The following is a 21,352-nucleotide window of genomic DNA, read 5'->3' on the forward strand; positions in this document are numbered from 1 at the left end:
ATTTAAAATGGATTAAAAATCATGTCTATAGCCCGAGTTCCCATCCCCTGTTATTTTATATAAGAATATTCGAGAAAGTTTAGGGGAGATCACTCCCGGTTTATTTTAGCTGCATTTGTTTTGTGCAATCCCTAAAACATTTTACCATAGCATTATTTAGCAAATTAATACTCTAAAAGCTTTCGCTTATATTTAATTAGAATAAGTAACAATAATTCTATTAATGTCTTAAAAAATGACACAATGAATTTCAACAAAAAGTGTCTTTTAAGGGGAAGTAAATATACATTAATTTTTACAAAACTTGAAGCCTTACGGTAGTCTTTCCTGAAAGCGGAATTGACAAATTAAGTTTACTTTTTGAAATAGATTTATTTTATTTAAAATGTTAGAGTGGTTCTCTTATTCTACACAAATCGGCAAAACGTCACGTTTATAGTGTGGTCACACTTTTACATGGTGTCAGTGTAGATGTCAGTGGTGTCAGTTTATAAGTCAATGGTGTCAGTGTAAATGTCAGTGGTGTAAGTTTATAAGTCAATGGTGTCAGTGTAAATGTCAGTGGTGTAAGTTTATAAGTCAATGGTGTCAGTGTAAATGTCAGTGGTTTCAGTTTATAAGTTAATGGTGTCAGTGTAAATGTCAGTGATGTCAGTATCCGTCAGTGGTGTGAATATTTGATCAACTTTGAAATAATTAGTATTGTATTGTTTGTTTTAAAACTTAAAGATGTTCTAAATTACACTAGTAAGTTTATTATATGAAAAATAAAACTCTTTATAATATCAATGTTTCAAAAGTACTGAAATACGAAAATAATCATAATTTGTTTTAATTATACATGCAAAGCTTTGATAGCTGCTAAACTGCATTAAATATATTTTTCGAGCGACCACACTTTAACTATTTAGCTAAAGACATTTTAAAATATTTTCCTTAATTTTAGTGCATTTGAAACGTTTTAGTATAAAAGTTTTCATGTATGTTTTATCTTTAATCACGAATCAAACAAGTTTCGTTAGATTCGCTGAAACGACGCCAACAAATGATCAAGTCTTGCACGTGCTAATTACTAAGTCAACACGGACACATGCGTGGTCCCACGTCCTAGAAAACATGTTTTGATGGAGAAAACAAAATGTAAAGATTTGAAGGACTGAATTTGATTAAATGTGAAATTTTAGCAAAAGATGCTATTTATAGCCCTAATAAGATGTTTTAACATATATGTCAAGTTTACATTCTCGTTGCAGAGAAAGGGCTCATCCATAAACTACGTCACACTTTTGGGGTGGTGTGGGTGGTAGGGGGTGGTGGTAGGGGTAGGGGTTGGAGCTAAGTAAAAAGTATTTTATAAAGTTATCGCTGTTTCAACTGCAAATTGAATGCTTGATCGAAGTGGTCAGCTGTGGTGGTGACGTAATTTTAATGGGAGGGGTCAGGCTATTTTTGACGATAGGGGAGGGATAAAGAGGAAAATCTTGACGTCCCTAAAATACTATTTATTTACGTGGCGCTAACTACATGATGAACACACACACTCATTATTCTAAGTACGATGAACGGAAACAAATGATTTCAGGGCAAAACTCATACTTTTTCAATAGTTTTATAAAAACGAAAAAATCGCCCCCCCCACCCTTTACTTATCACTACCAGCCCCCCCCCCCCCCCCCCCCCCACACACACACACATACACACATATTCACACCCTATCGTGATTTTAGAATAAAAAAAACTAAAACTCGGCAAAAACTCGACCCTCCTGATAACCCTCGACTATTTGACTGGCATCCCACTGTGATTTGACTCGTCACAAATACAGTCGACTCCAGCCATCGCTATAAATAAGACACTAGCCTCACTTTACGCTGACTTCCTCTGGTAACTGGGGAAGCGAGCACTCGTTCTACGTCTAGCACAGTTTTCCTAAGTCGTTTCTTCAGGTTTTTCATCAAACATTTGGCGTATTGTTTCAATAACGAAGGACGCGATGCTTTCAAGTATGTGGAATCGAAGTCTGCCGGTATTGTTGCTAGTTTTAACTCTAACTTCAGCCTTCATTGTCGGTAAGTTATGTCAGGTCGAACTTTGCTGGTTAATAAATAGTACTATTTATCTTTCTTTCAATATTATTATAAAACCTTTTTTTTCTTCATGAATCTATCGCACATTATAAAATCTTTTACTAAATATACATTGTTTTATTTTCTTGTTTTACTCTCTTTTTTTAAACTTATAAAGCTATTGATATTTGTTACATAAAGACTAGGTTTAGAAACCCGTGGATCGTTGCATTTTTTAATGTAGATTTGGGTATAAGGAACATGTGTGAAATAGTTAATGGGACTCTTGGTAGAAAACTAATGTCACATAAACGCAAAATGTGATGACGCTATTCAGATGCCAAGTTGATGTAATTGTGGTAATGGCATGTAGGTGTTAAGTAAATGTCAGATGTGATGTACATATACATATGTAAAGTATGTCAGGTGTCATGTACACATGTAGATGTAATGTAGGCTTATATGTCAGATGTGATGTGCAAATGCAGATGTCAAGTGTATATTAAATGTAATGTAAACATGTAGATTGTAAGTACATTGAGTAATTAATATTTCTTTTGTTTAAAAAAGAAAATGATTTGTCAGAAAGTTCCTTATCACAAGATATTCTGGATGCTGATGAAGAAAGTGAGTTTGATAGTTTCTTTTTAACTTATAACAACATTCTATCTCACACAAGCAAATCTAAGCATATATGAACGATAGACATAGAGAAAACAAATGCGCATTTTATCTTTAGACGCAATTAATCGAAATCCTCAGACGGGAGGAAAGGTAACTAAAAACAATATTTTTTATTTAGTCTTTATTATTAATTTTTTAGAAAACGTGTTTACTGTGTTATCAGTATAGAATAGCAAGGATCTAGCAGCTTGTGTCAGAGGCGTAGCGACCCCTCCCGGCGCCCGGGTACAAACTTTCGATTTGCACCCCCCTCGAACTTTTTATTTGCACTCCCCCCCCCCCCTCAAACTTTCGATTTGCACCCCCCCGTCGAACTTTTCATTTGCACCCCCCTCAAACTTTCGATTTGCACCCCCCCTCGAAGTTTTCATTTGCACCCCCCTCAAACTTTCAATTTGGCGCCCCCCCCCCTAAGGTCGGCGCCCGGGAACATATTTCCCCCTACGTCCCCCCCCCTTGCTACGCCTCTGGCTTGTGTTAACTTTCCTACCGGCCTGTGTAAAATGTTTAATAAACATTGTAGCTAATACAACTTTGCTTCTAAATATTTAATATAATTTTATTAAGATGCAACTGCTTTAGGTGACGCTGTCAATACTACGTCAACAGCTGCAAGTTCATCTATTTCGTCTTCGAGTCAAGCTGTCAATACTAAACCTTCAGCGACAAGTGCTTCAGGTACACGTGCTAAAGATATGTACATATAAATACATAAATACACTTACACGTATAATTTTTTATTTTAGTGATACGGTATTGGTAAGATCTCTGTATTGCTCACACAACTCTTTACTGATAATTGCAATAACAATATTAACGGAGTTTTACCTGTTTTAAAAGCTAAGTTTTTTATTGTAAAAAAACAGTTATTCTTTATTTGAAGTTTGCTCATTCATCTTTTGGAGGCAGTTTTACTCTTATCCATTGTGTTTTTATATTGTTTTAATAAAATTTATCCGAGGTATTTATGTAATATGTTCATTAAGTACCACTGTATGTAGGCCAACCTCCCGTATAAAAGATGGATGGCTGAATATTGAGCCTGACAACACAAGCAACGACTACACTTGTTAATTACGATAGACCTGTACGTGGTTGACGGTCTATATCAGCAGGAATAATACAACAGCAGATGTACAGGAGCTAAAATTAACACACAAAATAAGAGCCTCGCACATGCCGATAAGTCAGCCAAGAAATAGGCTGTAGATCTACTTTGCGATGAGTTAATAAAAATGTGATAGTTAGGGTACATAACATGATAGCTTTTAATTCGTAGTTTCAGTAACGTGTTTGCTGTTGTAATTTTGATTTTTTTTAGATTTAATTTAATTGATCTCCGATCAATGAAGATAGTCGTATGTGGGCGGGGCGGCCGACACTAAGGGGACGCCAAAAGTGGTAGAAACATTAATTTAAAAGCTCATTTTAAGCTGATGTGTCGAATTATACACAGTCAAAGTTACGAAAATAAACAACTTCAAGGTTTTATTCACTGATGTAACTGTTTTCTACATCAATTTGACATCACCGAGAAAGAAACTGTTACGGGATAGTAACTGGTAAGAAGCGCCACAAACCATTACATCTGGGAGGGTGGGGGGGCGCTTTTTCATAGACAGGAATATATATATATATATATATATATATATATATATATATATATATATATATATATATATATATATATATATATATATATATATATATATATATATATATATATATATATATATATGGGAGAGAATAGCCGCAAAATTGATAGTCCAATCCTGGCGCTGGAATAGGTCACTACGCCTCTGCTCTGATATAGCACTATTTTATTTCCATAGGACTCAAGCTTTGTTTTCCATACAAATAATTAATCATGCACATCGAAGTTATATGTTAAGGTAGATGCATATAATTAAAATTTACTTACTGTTTCAAAAGAAAAAATAATTTTGTTAATAAACTTTCATGCTTCTTCTGTCCACTTCTTGGGGACTTATAAGCCTTGACCCACATTGTATGCAACGGTCCGCGTTCTACATGCATCCATCATTAAATACCAAATGGCATAAATCAATAATAAATTACAAATTAAATTGAGTTCAACTTGCCAGGTACAACAAACGCACCTAGTACAACCTGTGATGACAAACAAAGGGACATCATCTTTCTCCTGGACGCATCTGAGAGCCTCACGTCCGAGAACTTCAAAACGATGCTCGACTTCACTGCCAGTTTGGCGGCACTGTTCGATCTTGCAGACGACAAGACGAGGTTTGGGGCTGTGGTGTACAGTAGTGAGGTGGTCAAGGTTTTCGATCTACACACATACACAACAGAACAGAAAATAAGAGAGGTGAGATCCATCTTTGATTGTTTTTTGGCTATTTACGAAAGCAAATTGTATACTTATGCCTCGTTCATCTTAATTGAACCATCTGCTACATAGACACACAGACACACTAACATATATAATATTTTTTGTCCAGGTAACTTTTGTCCGTGAAATCATTTGTCCTTGAGTTCATTTGTCCTGAGATCATTTGTCCGGAGATCATTTGTCCTGTCACCATATATATATATATATATACATATATATATATATATATATATATATATATATATATATATATATATATATATATATATATATATATATATATATATATATAAATGACTCATTTATTTAATTAATGGGCCGTATTGTTAAGAAAGCGCCGGTAGGTGGGGCCACAGAGAATTGGGTAATATTTTCTTAAAGGCAGGGGCGGCCACTCTGCGTAGCAATATCGCCCATTATCTTAAATTATTTTTTTTATGTAGGAATGCCCCTACTTCTTCATTCATTAATCTATTTGTTCGTTTATTTAAGCACTCACTAATTAATAAACTTTGTTTGCCTGTTTATTTTATAATACATAGGTAAAGGTATCACCAACTCAGTAAATGACAAAGTATTCTCCCTCCCTATATTACAGGCCATACAGGGGGCGCCATTCCTTGAGGAGGGCACCAACACAACCAAGGCCCTACGGACTGTGGTCGAGAACAATTTGTTCGGCACCTCTCACGGTGGACGGGGGTCGGCCGTCAAAGTTCTCGTTGTTGTCTCAGACGGCGGTTCACACGATCCTAACGGCAGTAAGTTACTACTCTTGTTTTCGTCTCGGGATAGTTTATTGGCAGTGTTTCACTGTACGTCCTGTATATATATATATATATATATATATATATATATATATATATATATATATATATATATATATATATATATATATATATATATATATATGTAAGTGTGTAAATTGTATGTGTAAGACCCTCTATAATAATTAGTATTACAAAATACGTCGTTTTGCTATAAAAAAATATCTACGCAATAAAAAAGTTGTTTTACCCCCCCCCCCCCTCTCTCTAGCCCGGACTAGCGCCAAAGTCCTACACAGTAGCGGTGTGCAGGTAATATTTGTGGCTGTCGGGACAAAGGTCTCTGCTGAAGAGAGACGGGACATCGCCAGTGATCCTTCTGGCGTCATCAACGCCACCAGCTTTTACGACTTGCCAAGCAAACAGAGCGACGTCCAGAAGCAGGTCTGCCAACGTAAGTTCGAGGTTGTGGTGGACGAACCGATGTGACCAGCGACTACATCAATCGCGTCGGCCACATCGCTAGTAGCCCTCTGCCCACACCCCTTGTAGTACATCGCAAACACAACACTTAACACATCTCTCATCCATGCCCCACATCACTAACACAACACTTAACACATCTCTTATTCAAACCCCACATCACCGCGGGCACCTCCCTTATCCCGCACCTTACACACTACCCGTATGGCCAAAGTAGCTCGGGTATGTGACTACGTCGGTAGTTCTAAGTTTTTTGAGATTGACATTGCTATGTGTGCTGAAGTTGACGATGCTAAATATGCATACGTTGACGGTGTTAATAATTTATATGCAGTAATCCATGCGTCCATGCTTTACAAATGCCACAACATCCATACTATGTAATAAAAAAAGAAACCGTAAAAATATTGACTAAACATACTGTTTATGCTATTGTCTGTCCAAAAAAACATAACTATTGTATAGTTTTTTTACCAAATACATTGAATAATGTGAACGATTTTTTTTTTCAAAGTCTCCGCCGGAAAAAGTTGCACCAGTTCTGCAGACATCATCTTTCTGCTAGACTCCTCAGACAGCTGGCATGAGACTGGCTTCGGGCTTGAGAAACAGTTTGCAGCCGATCTCTCGGAGATGTTCAGCCTCGGCCCGTTGTTCTTCCGTTTCGGTGCCATTGTGTTTGGAACTCAGATCGACAAGAGGTTCGACTTGAAGAACTTCAGCGACCACGAATCGCTTACTAGTGTAAGAAATAAATAGAAAGTTGATTTACATACTTCTTACAGTAATCTCCAAAAAAATTGAAAACTGTTTTTTTTTAATTTAAAGACCGTATTTGCCTTAAAATCAAGGTTGGAATGAAATACTAAAGAAACAAAAGCAAAATACATAACAAAAACGTTCAAATACGTTTTTTTTGTTCTGTAAGACATATAGACCCCAGCTCTGCTATTTAACTCTACACTTTCTCCAGGCTCTGGTGAACTCACCTTACTTATCAACTGGGTCAAACACAACCCAGGCACTGAAAGAGATTATCTACCAGGGTATGTTTTCACCGGCAGCTGGGGCCAGGGACGGTACAGCTAAGATCGTCATCTTAATCACTGATGACAGTGTCATGCCGGACAGTAAGTTGGTGTGTTGTCATAGGTTTGTGTCAGACAGTAAGTTGGTGTGTTGTCATAGGTCTGTGTCAGACAGTAAGTTGGTGTGTTGTCATAGGTCTGTGTCAGACAGTAAGTTGGTGTGTTGTCTGTGTCAGACAGTAAGTTGGTGTGTTGTCATAGGTCTGTGTCAGACAGTTAGGTCTATGTCAGACAGTAAGGTCTATGTCAGACAGTTAGGTCTGTGTCAGACAGTAAGTTGGTGTGTTGTCATAGGTCTGTGTCAGACAGTAAGTTGGTGTGTTGTCATAGGTCTGTGGCAGACAGTAAGTTGGTGTGTTGTCTGTGTCAGACAGTAAGTTGGTGTGTTGTCATAGGTCTGTGTCAGACAGTAAGTTGGTGTGTTGTCATAGGTCTGTGGCAGACAGTAAGTTAGTGTGTTGTCATAGGTCTGTGTCAGACAGTAAGTTGGTGTGTTGTCATAGGTCTGTGTCAGACAGTAAGTTGGTGTGTTGTCTGTGTCAGACAGTTAGTTGGTGTGTTGTCATAGGTCTGTGGCAGACAGTAAGTTGGTGTGTTGTCTGTGTCAGACAGTAAGTTGGTGTGTTGTCATAGGTCTGTGTCAGACAGTTAGGTCTGTGTCAGACAGTAAGTTGGTGTGTTGTCATAGGTCTGTGGCAGACAGTAAGTTGGTGTGTTGTCATAGGTCTGTGGCAGACAGTAAGTTGGTATGTTGTCATAGGTCTGTGTCAGACAGTTAGGTCTGTGTCAGACAGTAAGTTGGTGTATTGTCATAGGTCTGTGTCAGACAGTAAGTTGGTGTGTTGTCATAGGTCTGTGGCAGACAGTAAGTTAGTGTGTTGTCATATTGTCATAGGTCTGTGTCAGACAGTAAGTTGGTGTGTTGTCATAGGTCTGAGAGAGACAGTAAGTTGGTGTGTTGTCATAGGTCTGTGGCAGACAGTAAGTTGGTGTGTTGTCTGTGTCAGACAGTTAGTTGGTGTGTTGTCATAGGTCTGTGAGAGACAGTAAGTTAGTGTGTTGTCATATGTCTATTTCAGAAAGTTAGGTCTATGTCAAACTGTACGTTGATGTATTTGTAGGGCTACGATAAAATCAAATCAATTGAAGATTAAACAAACATACAATCACGTTTAACTCTAATTGTCGCCGTAGGTAACTTTCAAAAAGATGTCAAATAACACTTCAAACAACACCATTGTATAACATTTTCTTGGTTTTTGGTGGATATTGTTTAGCAGTATGAGATACTTGGGTTATTAGCCCCTTGTGACAGGATATTTTATACATGTAGCAGTATAAAAGTAAACACCTGAGTTATTAGCCCCTGTGATAGGATATTTTATACATGTAGCAGTATAAAAGTAAACACCTGAGTTATTAGCCCCTTGTGACAGGATATTTTATACATGTAGCAGTATAAAAGTAAACACCTGAGTTATTAGCCCCTGTGACAGGATATTTTATACATGTAGCAGTATAAAAGTAAACACCTGAGTTATTAGCCCCTTGTGAAAGGCTATTTTATACGTGTAGCAGTATATAAGTAAACACCTGAGTTATTGGCCCCTGTGACAGGCTATTTTATACGTGTAGCAGTATAAAAGTAAACGCCTGGGTTATTGGCCCCTTGTGAAAGGCTATTTTATACGTGTAGCAGTTTAAAAGTAAACACATGAGTTATCGGCCCCTTGTGACTGGCTATTTTATACGTGTAGCAGTATAAAAGTAAACACCTGAGTTATTAGCCCCTTGTGACAGGCTATTTTTATACTTGTAACAGTATAAAAGTAAACACCTGAGTTACTTCCCCAGCACTGAAGACCGCCATCAACATACGAGACAGAGGCATCCAAATCATCGCCATTGGAGTGAGCAGCTCGGCTAATCTGACGGAGCTAGAGGAAATCACGGGAGATCCCAAGAATGTTTTTAACGCGTCCGATTCTAGTCAACTCCATACACACCTTGATGAAGTTCACGATAGGGTTTGCGAAGGTACGTAAAATTTAGACTTCCAAAATTTTAGTTTTGCTACCGTTAAATCTTTGTTATAAATAAATGGGTTGGCTTGGAGATGCCAAATAATAAACAGATACGATTTGGCTAAATTGGAGAAAAGTAGGCCTACATTTTAAGTCATTTTCAAATTGTACGAAATAAGTAGAAAAACTCAGTTCAATAAAATTTACAATTATCAAAGCAAAGCTGGGTATGTGATTGTTTTGGATAGATAAAAGTAGTTAAATATGTTTGGCAAAAAAAATCTAAAGTTCGATAATTTGATTTAAGTAAATAGTTTCTTTTATTTACCCTCAAAGAGTGGATAATAAAACGTATTAAATTTTCAACTATGTTTTTTTTTCAGCTTCGAAATTGCCAGGTGGTAAGAAAATTTAAATATACATTCCATTCTATTAATCCGTCAACTTAGCTGGTAGCTGTTATAGAAATGTTATCATTCTTTGATGTACAATATGGGAAACAGTAACGTCCGAAGCTCTATTTACATACGACTCGACTTAATCATTTGTTGCCCCAGGGGAGTAAAGCCGGCAGTCCTTGGCTCATCTTCAACTGGTTTTCTCTTTGGCCGGCCCACTTTTTTCTTCCCCCTGGGGACTCCTGTCTAGCGCTATTTTCAGACTGTAATGTCCCTGTTTTGATTAGCCACAGGTCTTCATTTGACATTTGGTCCGGCCGTCGTATCTTGAAGATATGTCGTAAACATCAATTTGTGTGTAGCCTGTCTGTTTTTTTTTTTGGTAACCCTCCAGGTCTCCGAGCCATAAGAAATATTGCCTTAACATTTGTGTTGAAGATTAGTCTATTTATCTATAGCAAATGTAAATCTTTGGGTCCCATGTAAACATGACTACTGCGTCTGATCAGGCACAAGTTGTAAGAAGGTGGCCGATGTAGTAGTCCTGCTGGACACCTCTGAGAGTATGTACGGGGAGAGGTTCGATGTTCAGCTCAAGTTCGCTTCGGATGTCATCGACAGATACGATGTCGGGCCGACGGACTTCCGGTTCGCTGCCGTCAGCTACAGTTCTTCGGCCCAAGTGGTTTTTCATCTAGGGAAATATGAAAATAAAACGGAGCTAGAAGACGTAAGTCAAGGTGGTGACATGATAGGTCTAGGTAGTGACATGATAGGTCAAGGTGGTGACATGATAGGTCAAGGTGGTGACATGATAGGTCTAGGTAGTGACATGATAATTTAAGGTGGTGACATGATAAGTCAAGGTGGTGACATGATAAGTCTAGGTAGTGAGATGGTACGTTAAGGTGGTGACATGATAAGTCAAGGTGGTGACATGATAAGTCTAGGTGGTGACATGATAAGTCAAGGTGGTGACATGATAAGTGTAGGTGGTGATATGATAGGTCTAGGTGGTAACATGATAAGTCTAGGTGGTGACATGATAAGTCTAGGTGGTGACCTGATAGGTCTAGGTAGAGACATGATAAGTCTAGGTGGTGACATGATAAGTCAAGATGGTGACATGATAAGTGTAGGTGGTGACATGATAAGTCTAGGTGGTGACCTGATAGGTCTAGGTAGAGACATGATAAGTCTAGGTAGAGACATGATAAGTCTAGGTGGTGACATGATAAGTCAAGATGGTGACATGATAAGTCTAGGTGGTGACATGATAAGTCTAGGTGGTGAAATGATAAGTCTAGGTAGAGACATGATAAGTCTAGGTGGTGACATGATAAGTCAAGGTGGTGACATGATAAGTCTAGGTGGTGACATGATAGGTCTAGGTGGTGACATGGTACGTTAAGATGGTGACATGATAAGTCTAGGTTGTGACATGATAAGTTAAGGTGGTGACATGGTAAGTCAATGTGGTGACAAGGTGTGCCGAGGTGGTAAAAGAAGAAGCTAGTCTGAGATGGCGAATAGGTGATAAATATATTGTGGAAATATTTTTGGAGCAACTCGAAAAAATGTAACAGATATATATATATATATATATATATATATATATATATATATATATATATATATATATATATATATATATATATATATATATATATATATATGTGTGTGTGTGTGTGTGTGTGTGTGTGTGTATAAAGGCTTTATTATATAACACAGTGGTATATGCCTATTTTGTTAATGTAAACCCAACCATGCAGGGTTTGAGAGACACACCGTTCCTGGATGGTGGTACCAAATTTGACGTTGCTTTGAAAACAGTCGTTGATCAAGACATGTTCAGCATTGCTAACGGAGGACGGGCCAACTCCGTCAAGATTATTCTTATTTTGACCGACGGTACATCTAAAAACCTGACAACAGGTACGTTGTATGCTCGACACTACAACAGGTACGTCTATGTTTGGTTACCATGTATGTATGATCGTACAGTATAACCCTGCTATCATTTCGAATACAAAATGTTACTGGGAAAAAAACAATATTTGTTTTTATTTTGGAGCTAAATTTGATTAAGATGAAGATTTTTTGTTCAATATTGTAAAAGCCTACAAATCCCATACTGACCCTTTTTCTTCTTCTTTCCTTAAAAACAATATTAAATAGTACGCTTTAACATGTTATGCGCATTGACTCTGATTTCAGCCTGATTTCTTTTTGGATTTCTTTCCATAGCTTTTGTCCATCCTACTACCTCTAAAATTCTTTCGGATTTCTTTCCATAGCTTTTGTCCATCCTACTACCTCTAAGTTTATCTCGGATTTCTTTCCATAGCTTTTGTCCATCCAACTAACCTCTAAGTTTCTCTCGGATTTCTTTCCATAGCTTTTGTCCATCCTACTACCTCTAAGTTTATCTCGGATTTCTTTCCACAGCTTTTGTCCATCCTACTACCTCTAAGTTTCTTTTGGATTTCTTTCCATAGCTTTTGTCCATCCAACTACCTCTAAGTTTCTCTGGGATTCCTTTCCATAGCTTTTGTCCATCCTACTACCTCTAAGTTTCTTTTGGATTTCTTTCCATAGCTTTTGTCCATCCTACTACCTCTAAGTTTCTTTTGGATTTCTTTCCATAGCTTTTGTCCATCCTACTTCTAAGTTTCTCTCCTAGATTCCAGGTATCTGGCCTCATCCATCCGAACTCGGAACTTTTCAGTTAAGCAACTATAAGCATTCAATAAATAGACCTATATCTGCGTAAAACTAATACCGACAATAATGATTAGCGTCAAACCTTAGCTTTAAAACTCTAACCTTAAACCTAATCATGTCGTCTACGCCTGCTTTAACTGTATGATAATGGGAGGTATCGGCTAATTGATGTAAACCAGCTGTATGTAATTCAATCAAAACATTACAAACATCCTATAGCCCGAGATATTATATTAATAATAACTTGTACTTTCTCCAGCTGCGGAAGCCGCAAGAGCTGTAAGGAGCCGTGGCATACAGATCATAGCAGTCGGTTACGGTCCTGATGTTAATGAGACTCTGCTGAAAGAGATGACCAACGACAATTTTCTACAAGTCACAAACTTGACTCAACTCGATACAACTGTGCAGGCTGTGAACGAAATTATCTGCAAATGTAAGAGATGATACTAGCGCGTATATATGAACGAAATTATCTGCAAATGTAAGAGATGATACTAGCGCGTATTTCTGTGTCGTTAGTTATAAAACAGACAGTGTTAGTTACCTCATAAGTTAAAGACAAGTACAAATACAATTCGTATTTATCTTCTATGTTTCGTTATAAGTCAAATAACCACTTTCAAAGTAGGTGTAGTCCGTGGCGTTACTGGGTCGGGTGTCGCTTGATTTGATTTCTAAGTGTGTCAACATCACCCCCCCCCCCTCAACAGTTTTGAATTTACGATTTGCTGTTACCAATAGCGCTCTACAATTTTATAATTTTCAATTGGATAAGTAGGCCTACATGTTACGAGTTTTTTACTTTAACGCCAATCCCCCACCCCTCCGCGCCCTGTGACGCCCAAAAGTGGGACAGGAGGAAACGGTGGTGAGTTTCCTGAAATATTTGTCCGAACTTTAATCCCTCAAGCAATCTATATGATCATCCATAAGTGTTTTGGGGTCTAGAAAAATAAAAAAAATAAAAAAGTTTGGGGAAGACGTGAGTAGGCTATAAGTCGAGTTTTTAATGGTAGAATTTTGAACAAAAACATTTACATTTCGAAGAGCAAAACTTGTGTTTCTAATTATTAATGACTACCCAATTTGTGTTTTGTTACAGTGGATGTCGTGGTGAGAGGTAAGAATTTCATTTTTCTATCGTCGCTGAAGACTACATAAACTTAAGTGCCATGGAGCATTTGTTTTAGTAACTACATCCTAGGTCAAATCTAAATACGAGTTATTCTAAGCAATGTATACATGCCATTTTTTTAAAGTTCAAATTTATTGTGACAGTTGCTTTATGATCATTCAATCTTAAAAACGTAAATTCCTTTCAATTAATAAAATGGGGAATGACAACCTCACTGTTCTCCACTGACCACTTCACTGACCACTTCACTGACCACCTCATTGTTCTAAACTGACCACCTCACTGACTACCTCACTGACCACCTCACTGACTACCTCACTGACCACCTCACTGACCACCTCACTGACCACCTCACTGACCACCTCACTGACCACCTCACTGACCACAGCACGGACCACCTCATTGACCCCCTCATTGACCCCCTCACTGTTCTCCACTGACCACTTCACTGACCACCTCACTGACCACCTCATTGTTCTAAACTGACCACCTCACTGACCACCTCACTGATCACCTCACTGACCACATCACTGACCACATCACTGACCAGCCCACTGACCACCTCAATGACCCCCTCACTGTTCTGCACTGACTACCTCACTGACTACCTCACTGACCACCTCACTGACTACCTCATTGTTCTAAACTGCCCACCTCACTAACTACCTCACCAGAATTGTGCGTGGATAATGACTGGGCTGACGGCTACTACTCACTGCCCTACACGTGCGAGAAGTACGTCATCTGTAAGGACAACAAGACTACCATTGTAACCTGTGACAGCGGCCTCATCTATGACGCTCAGCACAAGTCATGCGTGCAGCCCTCGCCCGTGGCTTGGTGCAACATTTCAGGTAAAGGCGGCACGATGAAAGGGATTTAGATTCACTAGGGGTTAGGATTTAAAAGGGGTTAGGATTTTAAAGAGGTTACGATTTTCTATAGCTTTGGATTGACTGGGTTGTTGAAGTGGGAAAACGGTTTATGGTAGAAGATATAATGATATAATGAATAGTGATATAAAGCTGCTGCACTAGCTCTGGGGATACAGTTGCAGGCATAGGGCTACGGCAGTAGACTAAGGTATAATTCATGAAGGTATGGGGCTGTTCAGTAGGTTGTAGTAAACTTGCTTGGTTTATACACTAAATAGTCAACAAATAACCAAAATATACATTCAGATCGGATTTTCGTTTCAGCCGAAAGGAGACTCATCCTAGCCTGTTAGGGTAGTTTTTTGATACTCTGTAAATAAATTCTAGCTACTGATACATATGTCATCGTTTAGATATGATTCCACTAAATATCAATTAAGGTTATGTTCTTAAAAAAAAGAAATTATGTGAGTCCATCTTGTATCTGTAATTTTCTTTTTAAAAAAAACTAAATATTACTTTTTCACAAATCAGTCTAACTGTAGCATTATCCAGTTTCCATGACAACAGTTACGCGTCTACTTTTCAGATGTCTCCTACGTCTGCAAATACAACGTGTGGGGGGACGGGCTGTTCGCTCACCCTTACGACTGCAACCTGTACCTGAACTGTAGCAGTCAGGACACCACCATAGAAAACTGCCCGACGTTTCAGTCGTTTGACCCACAGCTCAAGAAATGCGGGAGTCACGTGACCTCCACTACTTGCCATGACTGGCAAAAGATCGGTAAGTTTCACACTGAAATCACAAAAACTCTTTCGAGGTACGTTTTTTAATTATTTTAGCTTGTAAAAAGATAATTTGATCTGGCAGTTATTAAAAAAATTATTTTAATTGAGAAATAGCGGCCTATAAGGCTTATAAAGGATGTGAATACCTGGATTGCGTTTACGAGCACAGTAACTCGATATGTTGGGCTAATTTACACACAACAAATCAGTATTGACGAGCACTTCATACAGTAAAAGGATAAGTCGGGGGCATCCGTGACCAGCGCCCCATAGTGACACTGATTCGACACTCCACTTAGTCTAAACTGGAAAAAACACTTTCTTATGTTGAAGCCGCTATTACGATGTACATCTTATACCCATATCTCAATGCCACCAATTCCGAGCAAGGTCAGTCTGTGCCACATTTAACACTTCCCCTAACAAAATCCGAGCATGGTCAGTCTGTGCCACATTTAACACTTCCACTAACAAAATCCGAGCATGGTCAGTCTGTGCCACATTTAACACTTCCACTAACAAAATCCGAGCATGGTCAGTCTGTGCCACATTTAACACTTCCACTAACAAAATCCGAGCATGGTCAGTCTGTGCCACATTTAACACTGCCACTAACACATTCCTCCCCAGACCCTAGCAAGGTATGTACCACCTTTAACCTGCACGAAAACGGCGTCTACCCCGACCCTAACGAGTGCTCCCGCTTCATCACGTGTGCCGCAGGGTCAAGCTACGTGTACGAGTGCCCTGACGGGCTGAGGTTCGACACGGTTCAACGAGTCTGCGAAATCCAGTCGAACGTCGACTGCACCAAGAACTACGGCTTCTCCTTCAGTAGTAGTAAATAGATATATGATGGTCTTGACTTGTGCCGGTATCATTAAATCAGGCTACCTTTTTACACTATATATTCATATTTTCTAAATCTGTCCTTGTTTTAAATTGTGATATGATTTAACTTTTATTTTAAAAGATAATACGATTAACCTTTATCACCGTTTACTAATCACACATTGCTTAACATATACGCGGAGTATGATCTGTATTATACATTGTTCAATGTTTGTTTTTTTCACTATCAGCCAGATCTGCACCTAATAATGTTCAATAAACAGTCATTACCACTGAACTACAGGCCTCAGTCGTTGTTTGTGTAGTTTCTAATGGTGTGCTGTACACGTACATGTTATATACTGACAATACCTCCCTACAAATGACACATTTGACGTCATATACTGACAATCCATCCCTACAAATAACACATGTGACGTCATATGCTGACAATACCTCCCTACAAATAACACATGTGACGTCATATGCTGACAATTCCTCGCTACAAATAACACATGTTACGTCATATCTACAACTAACACACGTGACGTCATATACCAGTTTGAAACAAAACATACAGACCTTCATTGTGATCTGGATTTATATGTAATTGGTTGCAATTCTAATGACGAAAGTTCAACTTAAGAAAAACAATATATGTATAAAATGTATGTAGTGGCTTGTTTTAATACGCGGCTTTTTTAAAAGTATGACAAACATAACGTCGAAATTTTATATTTATAAAAAACAAACAAAAATCAACAGAGTTGGATTGTACAAAATATAGACTAGTCAACCCGATGTGTGCATAAGTCTATTAATTTAAAACAAAATGGTACAATAGCACTGAGTATTTAACCAGATTACACCATCGATTTTCTATATACAATCAACTATCACAGGATGTTGGTAAAAATTTCTTTTATAAAAATAACAGCCAATCTACTTATGTACATATAAAGAATTTTTTTTCTTCACTTGTTTTTTACTTTAAATAAGCATTTGTTGAACTAAACGGTATGGACAAAATAATGTTGGGACAGAAGTACAGTATAGGCCTATATCTGCATTGTATATAGCTGTATCATAGACCAGCTGTGTGACTTAAAGCTATATCTGCATATAGAAGCGACCATACAATATATTATATCGCATTTTAGTTGTCTAGGCATACAATTACATCAACATTTCGGTGTTTCTGCAATAATTATACAGCAGCATCAGTATATATAAAGATATCCTGGGAGAAAATCCAAGCTGTTCAACTTATTTTACAAATGTACACAGGCAACATAATATTTTTTTTAGACAAACTCGGCTATTTATGTTAGTGATATTGCTATACATCAAGAACACACACACATATATATATAAACCCACCACACACATATACATATACACTCCCACACACACATATATATATATATATACACCCCCCACACACACACAACTTCTATAACACTTAGACTCGGCTTCTTCTACCAGCACTGTTCTTTGTTTTGTTTCAGCTTGTATGATAATGATAACAAGCTTATATTACATCGATCACATGCTTATAGTAAATGATAACATAAGATCATGTTATAACGATGACATACGTTCATATTACTACAATAACCCTAGCTCAACGTGAATCAACTGACCAGATAAACAATCTTAAAATAGGCCAAGAGCTAGCACCAAAGCCTCTAGACTGCTCACCTACACAAGGTCTGCCTATTACATTGCATACTTTACAAATGTTCGAAACCGAAACTTGCAAAGCTATACATGTAGGCTATTTACACACGTGGATAACAGAACTCAGGATATAAGAAAACATAACTGGCAGTGTAGAGGCTTCCACTAGTTCATGTTATAAAACAATAGATTTTGCATTCGTTGTTCATGTTGTAGTGTAACGAACAAGAAGTACAACAAAACTTCAAACTGCCCTAAATGTTTTATTTCGGAATCGGTGTGGTCGAGTCGGTAATGCTTATGCTTGCTAAAAAGAAAGGTTTCGAGTTCGGACCCTTGGGCAGATATGGCTCAACTTTCGGGTACGACGATTCAGCTTAAGTCGCGGGATTTAGAGAAACCATCGGCTCTAGGACAGCACCGAGTACTCTGAAATCTAACCTTGGTGGTCTGTATGATTGAACAGTAAATCTCAGTTCTGTGTCTGGTCTGTTCTTTTGTCTCACCGCTGGAAAAGTCTGCCCAAAAAACTATTTTTTCTTTTTCTTCTCCTCATGGCGATACCCAGCACGTTGCAGAAAACATCATGGAGTCCAGATCTATTTTTAGCAGAGCATTCAACGTATGTAACGGCGCCCACAAGTTTGGCCATCGCACGACCTTCCTCTTGCGTCACTTCTGAATCCAGACACCCAGTGCGCATGTCCGTTTGGGTGCCAACAAGAATGATGGGTCGTCTGCGTCGGGTGTGACGTTTGATTTCCGGTATCCATGAGGTGAAGATGTTGTTGAACGAATCCCTGTCACAGACAGAGAAACAAAGAACCAGGACCTCGCTATCCTTGTACGTCAAGGTGCGCAAATCTTCAAAATCACTCTGGGAAAACATCAAGAAATACATTTTTGTTTTAGCATGAACTGTAAGGTAGAATGGACCTGGTAATTATAGTAAAGTTCAATCATACTTTAGTAAAGAAGAACAGCTTTAAATGGAAATTTAGTAGTGTTCAGCTTTTAATTTGTGAAAGACTTCCCTTCTGATCGATAAATACAATGCGGACACTCGGGGTTTTAACAAATGCAAATTGTTGTAAACTCTAGCTTTTAGCAGATGTAAACTATTGTTCTAGAACAATCTTTACCTGTCCCGCTGTGTCCTGCACACTAAGTATGAAGTGTTGACCGTCGTTGTGAACTGCCACTGTAAAATTTAAAAAAAAAACGTTGAAATTACCACGTGATTGCAGATGTGCATTATTTAATGTCAAATGTCTTTAGTAATTCCACACAAACGTAACGACTATTTCATAATCATTGTGACTTTCATCCAAATGTATTTTAACATTGTGTTGATTACTGCGATAAATTGCCGCAGCTAATCTTTTGTTGGATAATACATTGATTCTTTTCAATGGTGTATGTTTTCGTTGAATTTTTTAGTTTTGATCAAAGATTATTATTTAAAGTGAAAACAACAACAGAAAGAAACATACAACTCAAATGAAATTAGTTAAGATCACAAAGAAACACTAGGATCAAAATGTAAGCCCAAAATATCTATGTTCTCTTACTAGCAAGTATTGACATTGGATTGTATGCGTACCATTCTATCGTTCAGGCATCTCTTCGAAACACGTCTACCGCCCCCACCAGCAAATTTAAAGTACATCCCCCCCCCGCCCCCAGCCCCAGAAAAAAAAAGTTTGAAAGAAACACTGTACACACATTAATTTCTGACTCACCTTCATAACTGTCCAGCATTGTGGCCGTGTACTCATCGTTAAAATGGTTGGTCGAGTAGGACAATGTTAAGGACGTTTTGCCGATCATCCCGTCCCCGAGCATGGCGCAGTGGACTGGGTTGCTGGCGTGGTTGCTGGCGTGGTTGCTGTCGTGGTTGTCATTGCGTTGGCTGGTTCTAAACGACGTCCTCATTACTGTAGGCTAGAAGCTTCTTAAACAATGCGTGTAAATCCTCTAGCGTATGAAAACCCTGCCCAAATATTTGAGAGCGTGAAACAATGTGAACACTTTAAACAAGTTCAGCAACTCGCCTTTCGGTGTAATACCACACGTTAAATATAACCAGATATTGAACAACGTGACATTTAAACCTTCCTCGTGCAGCACAAGCTATCACCCGCTAATTACTAATCACCATCACCTTAATTACCTTTATAAACTATCTATTTTTAGGCCTAACTCTTACGACCAATCAGATGCGGGGTTTAATTAGTGCTAGGGTAAACTCGTGTCACGCGGCAAACCTGCCAGTGTAAATTGTTACACCAGATGTAATTGGCCAGATAAGAGATGGGCTCTGATTAGTGTCACATGGTGTTAGATAGTGCATCTGTTGAATGAAAACGGCACTCCTAGACCAAATATACCATGCATTGTTTGCATTGTTGAGATTAGCTTCCAGTTGAAGAAACTCAAAGTTCAGCAATTTCGATTTTAAACTTTTTCCTGTACAGATCTAGTTTCCAAAGATAAATATTTTCCCCTCTATTTTTTTTTTACTTTCTCGTATATACGAAGTATAGAGAAAGTATTGTAATCGTGCAAAAAAAAATCGAGGTTTTTACAAATCTCGACGTTTTACACCTCACTGATACGGAAAAACATAATTTTGCAATCTTGTCCGTATGTCTGTGTGTCTGTGTGTGTGTCTGTCTGTCTGTCCGTGTGTAAACACGATTACTTGAGAACCGTTACAGCTAGGTTGATGAAATTTCATATATAAGTATTTTATCAAAATCGTAGATCCGTATCAACTTTTGAGCGATTTCCGATAACCGGAAGTGGTACTTTTCCTACTTTGAATTTTTCAAAAGCCTATAACTTGAGTACTCTTTCAGATAGATAAATGAAATTTCACATGTAAGTAAAAGATCGAATTCTCTACCTTCTGTTAAATTTTGAGTAATTTCCGTTGACCGGAAGTAGTAATTTACGCTACTTCCGATTTCTCAAAAAACTAATGTAAATTTTTAAAGTACTAATAATATTGCGCACTATTATGCGCTTTTTTATTTGGCGTTCACTTGGTGTGTAATTAATTTGTCTACGAGATTTTATTCTATTTTTAAAACTTTAAGAATTTAAAATGGATTAAAAATCATGTCTATAGCCCGAGTTCCCATCCCCTGTTATTTTATATAAGAATATTCGAGAAAGTTTAGGGGAGATCACTCCCGGTTTATTTCGTGACATTCTACACCTACCGTGACTGCCATCAAGAACGAATGTGTGTCAATAAATTTCACAAATACTCTCATTAACTTTAAGGTTGAGTGCTGCTAATTTTTCTTTACTAAAACTAAATAAATCACATTGTTTTGAATCTTCAGAAAAATCACAATTCTCGTTAAACAATCGTTCTATCTTTTTTTTTTTAATTTCACACCTCGAGATAGGCTATATTTAGC

General features: G+C 37.9%; 2 protein-coding genes across 4 annotated transcripts; one reads left to right on the forward strand and one right to left on the reverse strand.

Moving 5' to 3' along the window:
* The first annotated feature begins 1,890 nt into the window (after positions 1 to 1,890).
* LOC131945193 (collagen alpha-6(VI) chain-like) lies at positions 1,891 to 16,537 on the forward strand. 3 transcript variants are annotated; one of them, XM_059306221.1, is made up of 17 exons: positions 1,891 to 2,069; positions 2,637 to 2,693; positions 3,318 to 3,428; positions 4,856 to 5,097; positions 5,720 to 5,882; positions 6,160 to 6,342; positions 6,886 to 7,115; positions 7,345 to 7,501; positions 9,314 to 9,496; positions 9,867 to 9,884; positions 10,391 to 10,611; positions 11,654 to 11,816; positions 12,865 to 13,041; positions 13,711 to 13,728; positions 14,418 to 14,597; positions 15,208 to 15,405; positions 16,041 to 16,537. In XM_059306221.1, the coding sequence occupies exons 1-17, from the start codon at positions 1,994 to 1,996 to the stop codon at positions 16,256 to 16,258; spliced, it is 2,595 nt and encodes an 864-aa protein (XP_059162204.1). In that variant the 5' UTR covers positions 1,891 to 1,993; the 3' UTR covers positions 16,259 to 16,537. The 3 variants fall into 3 exon arrangements, with proteins under 3 accessions (XP_059162204.1, XP_059162205.1, XP_059162206.1); XM_059306222.1 differs by having other exon boundaries at positions 3,333 to 3,428; XM_059306223.1 differs by having other exon boundaries at positions 3,360 to 3,428.
* Positions 16,538 to 17,675: 1,138 nt separating this feature from the next.
* LOC131945195 (cdc42 homolog) lies at positions 17,676 to 21,256 on the reverse strand. Its single transcript, XM_059306225.1, has 4 exons — positions 21,149 to 21,256; positions 19,664 to 19,975; positions 19,064 to 19,122; positions 17,676 to 18,798 (listed from the first exon to the last, which is right to left on the reverse strand). The coding sequence occupies exons 2-4, from the start codon at positions 19,854 to 19,856 to the stop codon at positions 18,424 to 18,426; spliced, it is 627 nt and encodes a 208-aa protein (XP_059162208.1). The 5' UTR covers positions 19,857 to 19,975; positions 21,149 to 21,256; the 3' UTR covers positions 17,676 to 18,423.
* Between the last annotated feature and the right edge of the window lie 96 nt (positions 21,257 to 21,352).

The sequence above is a fragment of the Physella acuta genome, unplaced genomic scaffold (genome assembly GCF_028476545.2).
Source record: "Physella acuta isolate Inbredline_101_S28 unplaced genomic scaffold, ASM2847654v3 ptg000531l, whole genome shotgun sequence".
Classification (NCBI taxonomy): Eukaryota; Metazoa; Mollusca; class Gastropoda; family Physidae; genus Physella; species Physella acuta.

Excerpts from the sequence above, each read along its gene's own strand:
- LOC131945193 (XM_059306221.1), top strand. The coding sequence starts at position 1,994 with ATGCTTTCAAGTATGTGGAATCGAAGTCTGCCGGTATTGTTGCTAGTT. Across the intron at positions 11,817-12,864 it reads ATCTAAAAACCTGACAACAG|CTGCGGAAGCCGCAAGAGCT; the intron begins GTACGTTGTATG and ends TACTTTCTCCAG. Across the intron at positions 15,406-16,040 it reads CCATGACTGGCAAAAGATCG|ACCCTAGCAAGGTATGTACC; the intron begins GTAAGTTTCACA and ends ATTCCTCCCCAG.
- LOC131945195 (XM_059306225.1), bottom strand. The coding sequence starts at position 19,856 with ATGAGGACGTCGTTTAGAACCAGCCAACGCAATGACAACCACGACAGC. Across the intron at positions 19,123-19,663 it reads AATGCTGGACAGTTATGAAG|TGGCAGTTCACAACGACGGT; the intron begins GTGAGTCAGAAA and ends TAAATTTTACAG. Across the intron at positions 18,799-19,063 it reads TGCAGGACACAGCGGGACAG|AGTGATTTTGAAGATTTGCG; the intron begins GTAAAGATTGTT and ends ATGTTTTCCCAG.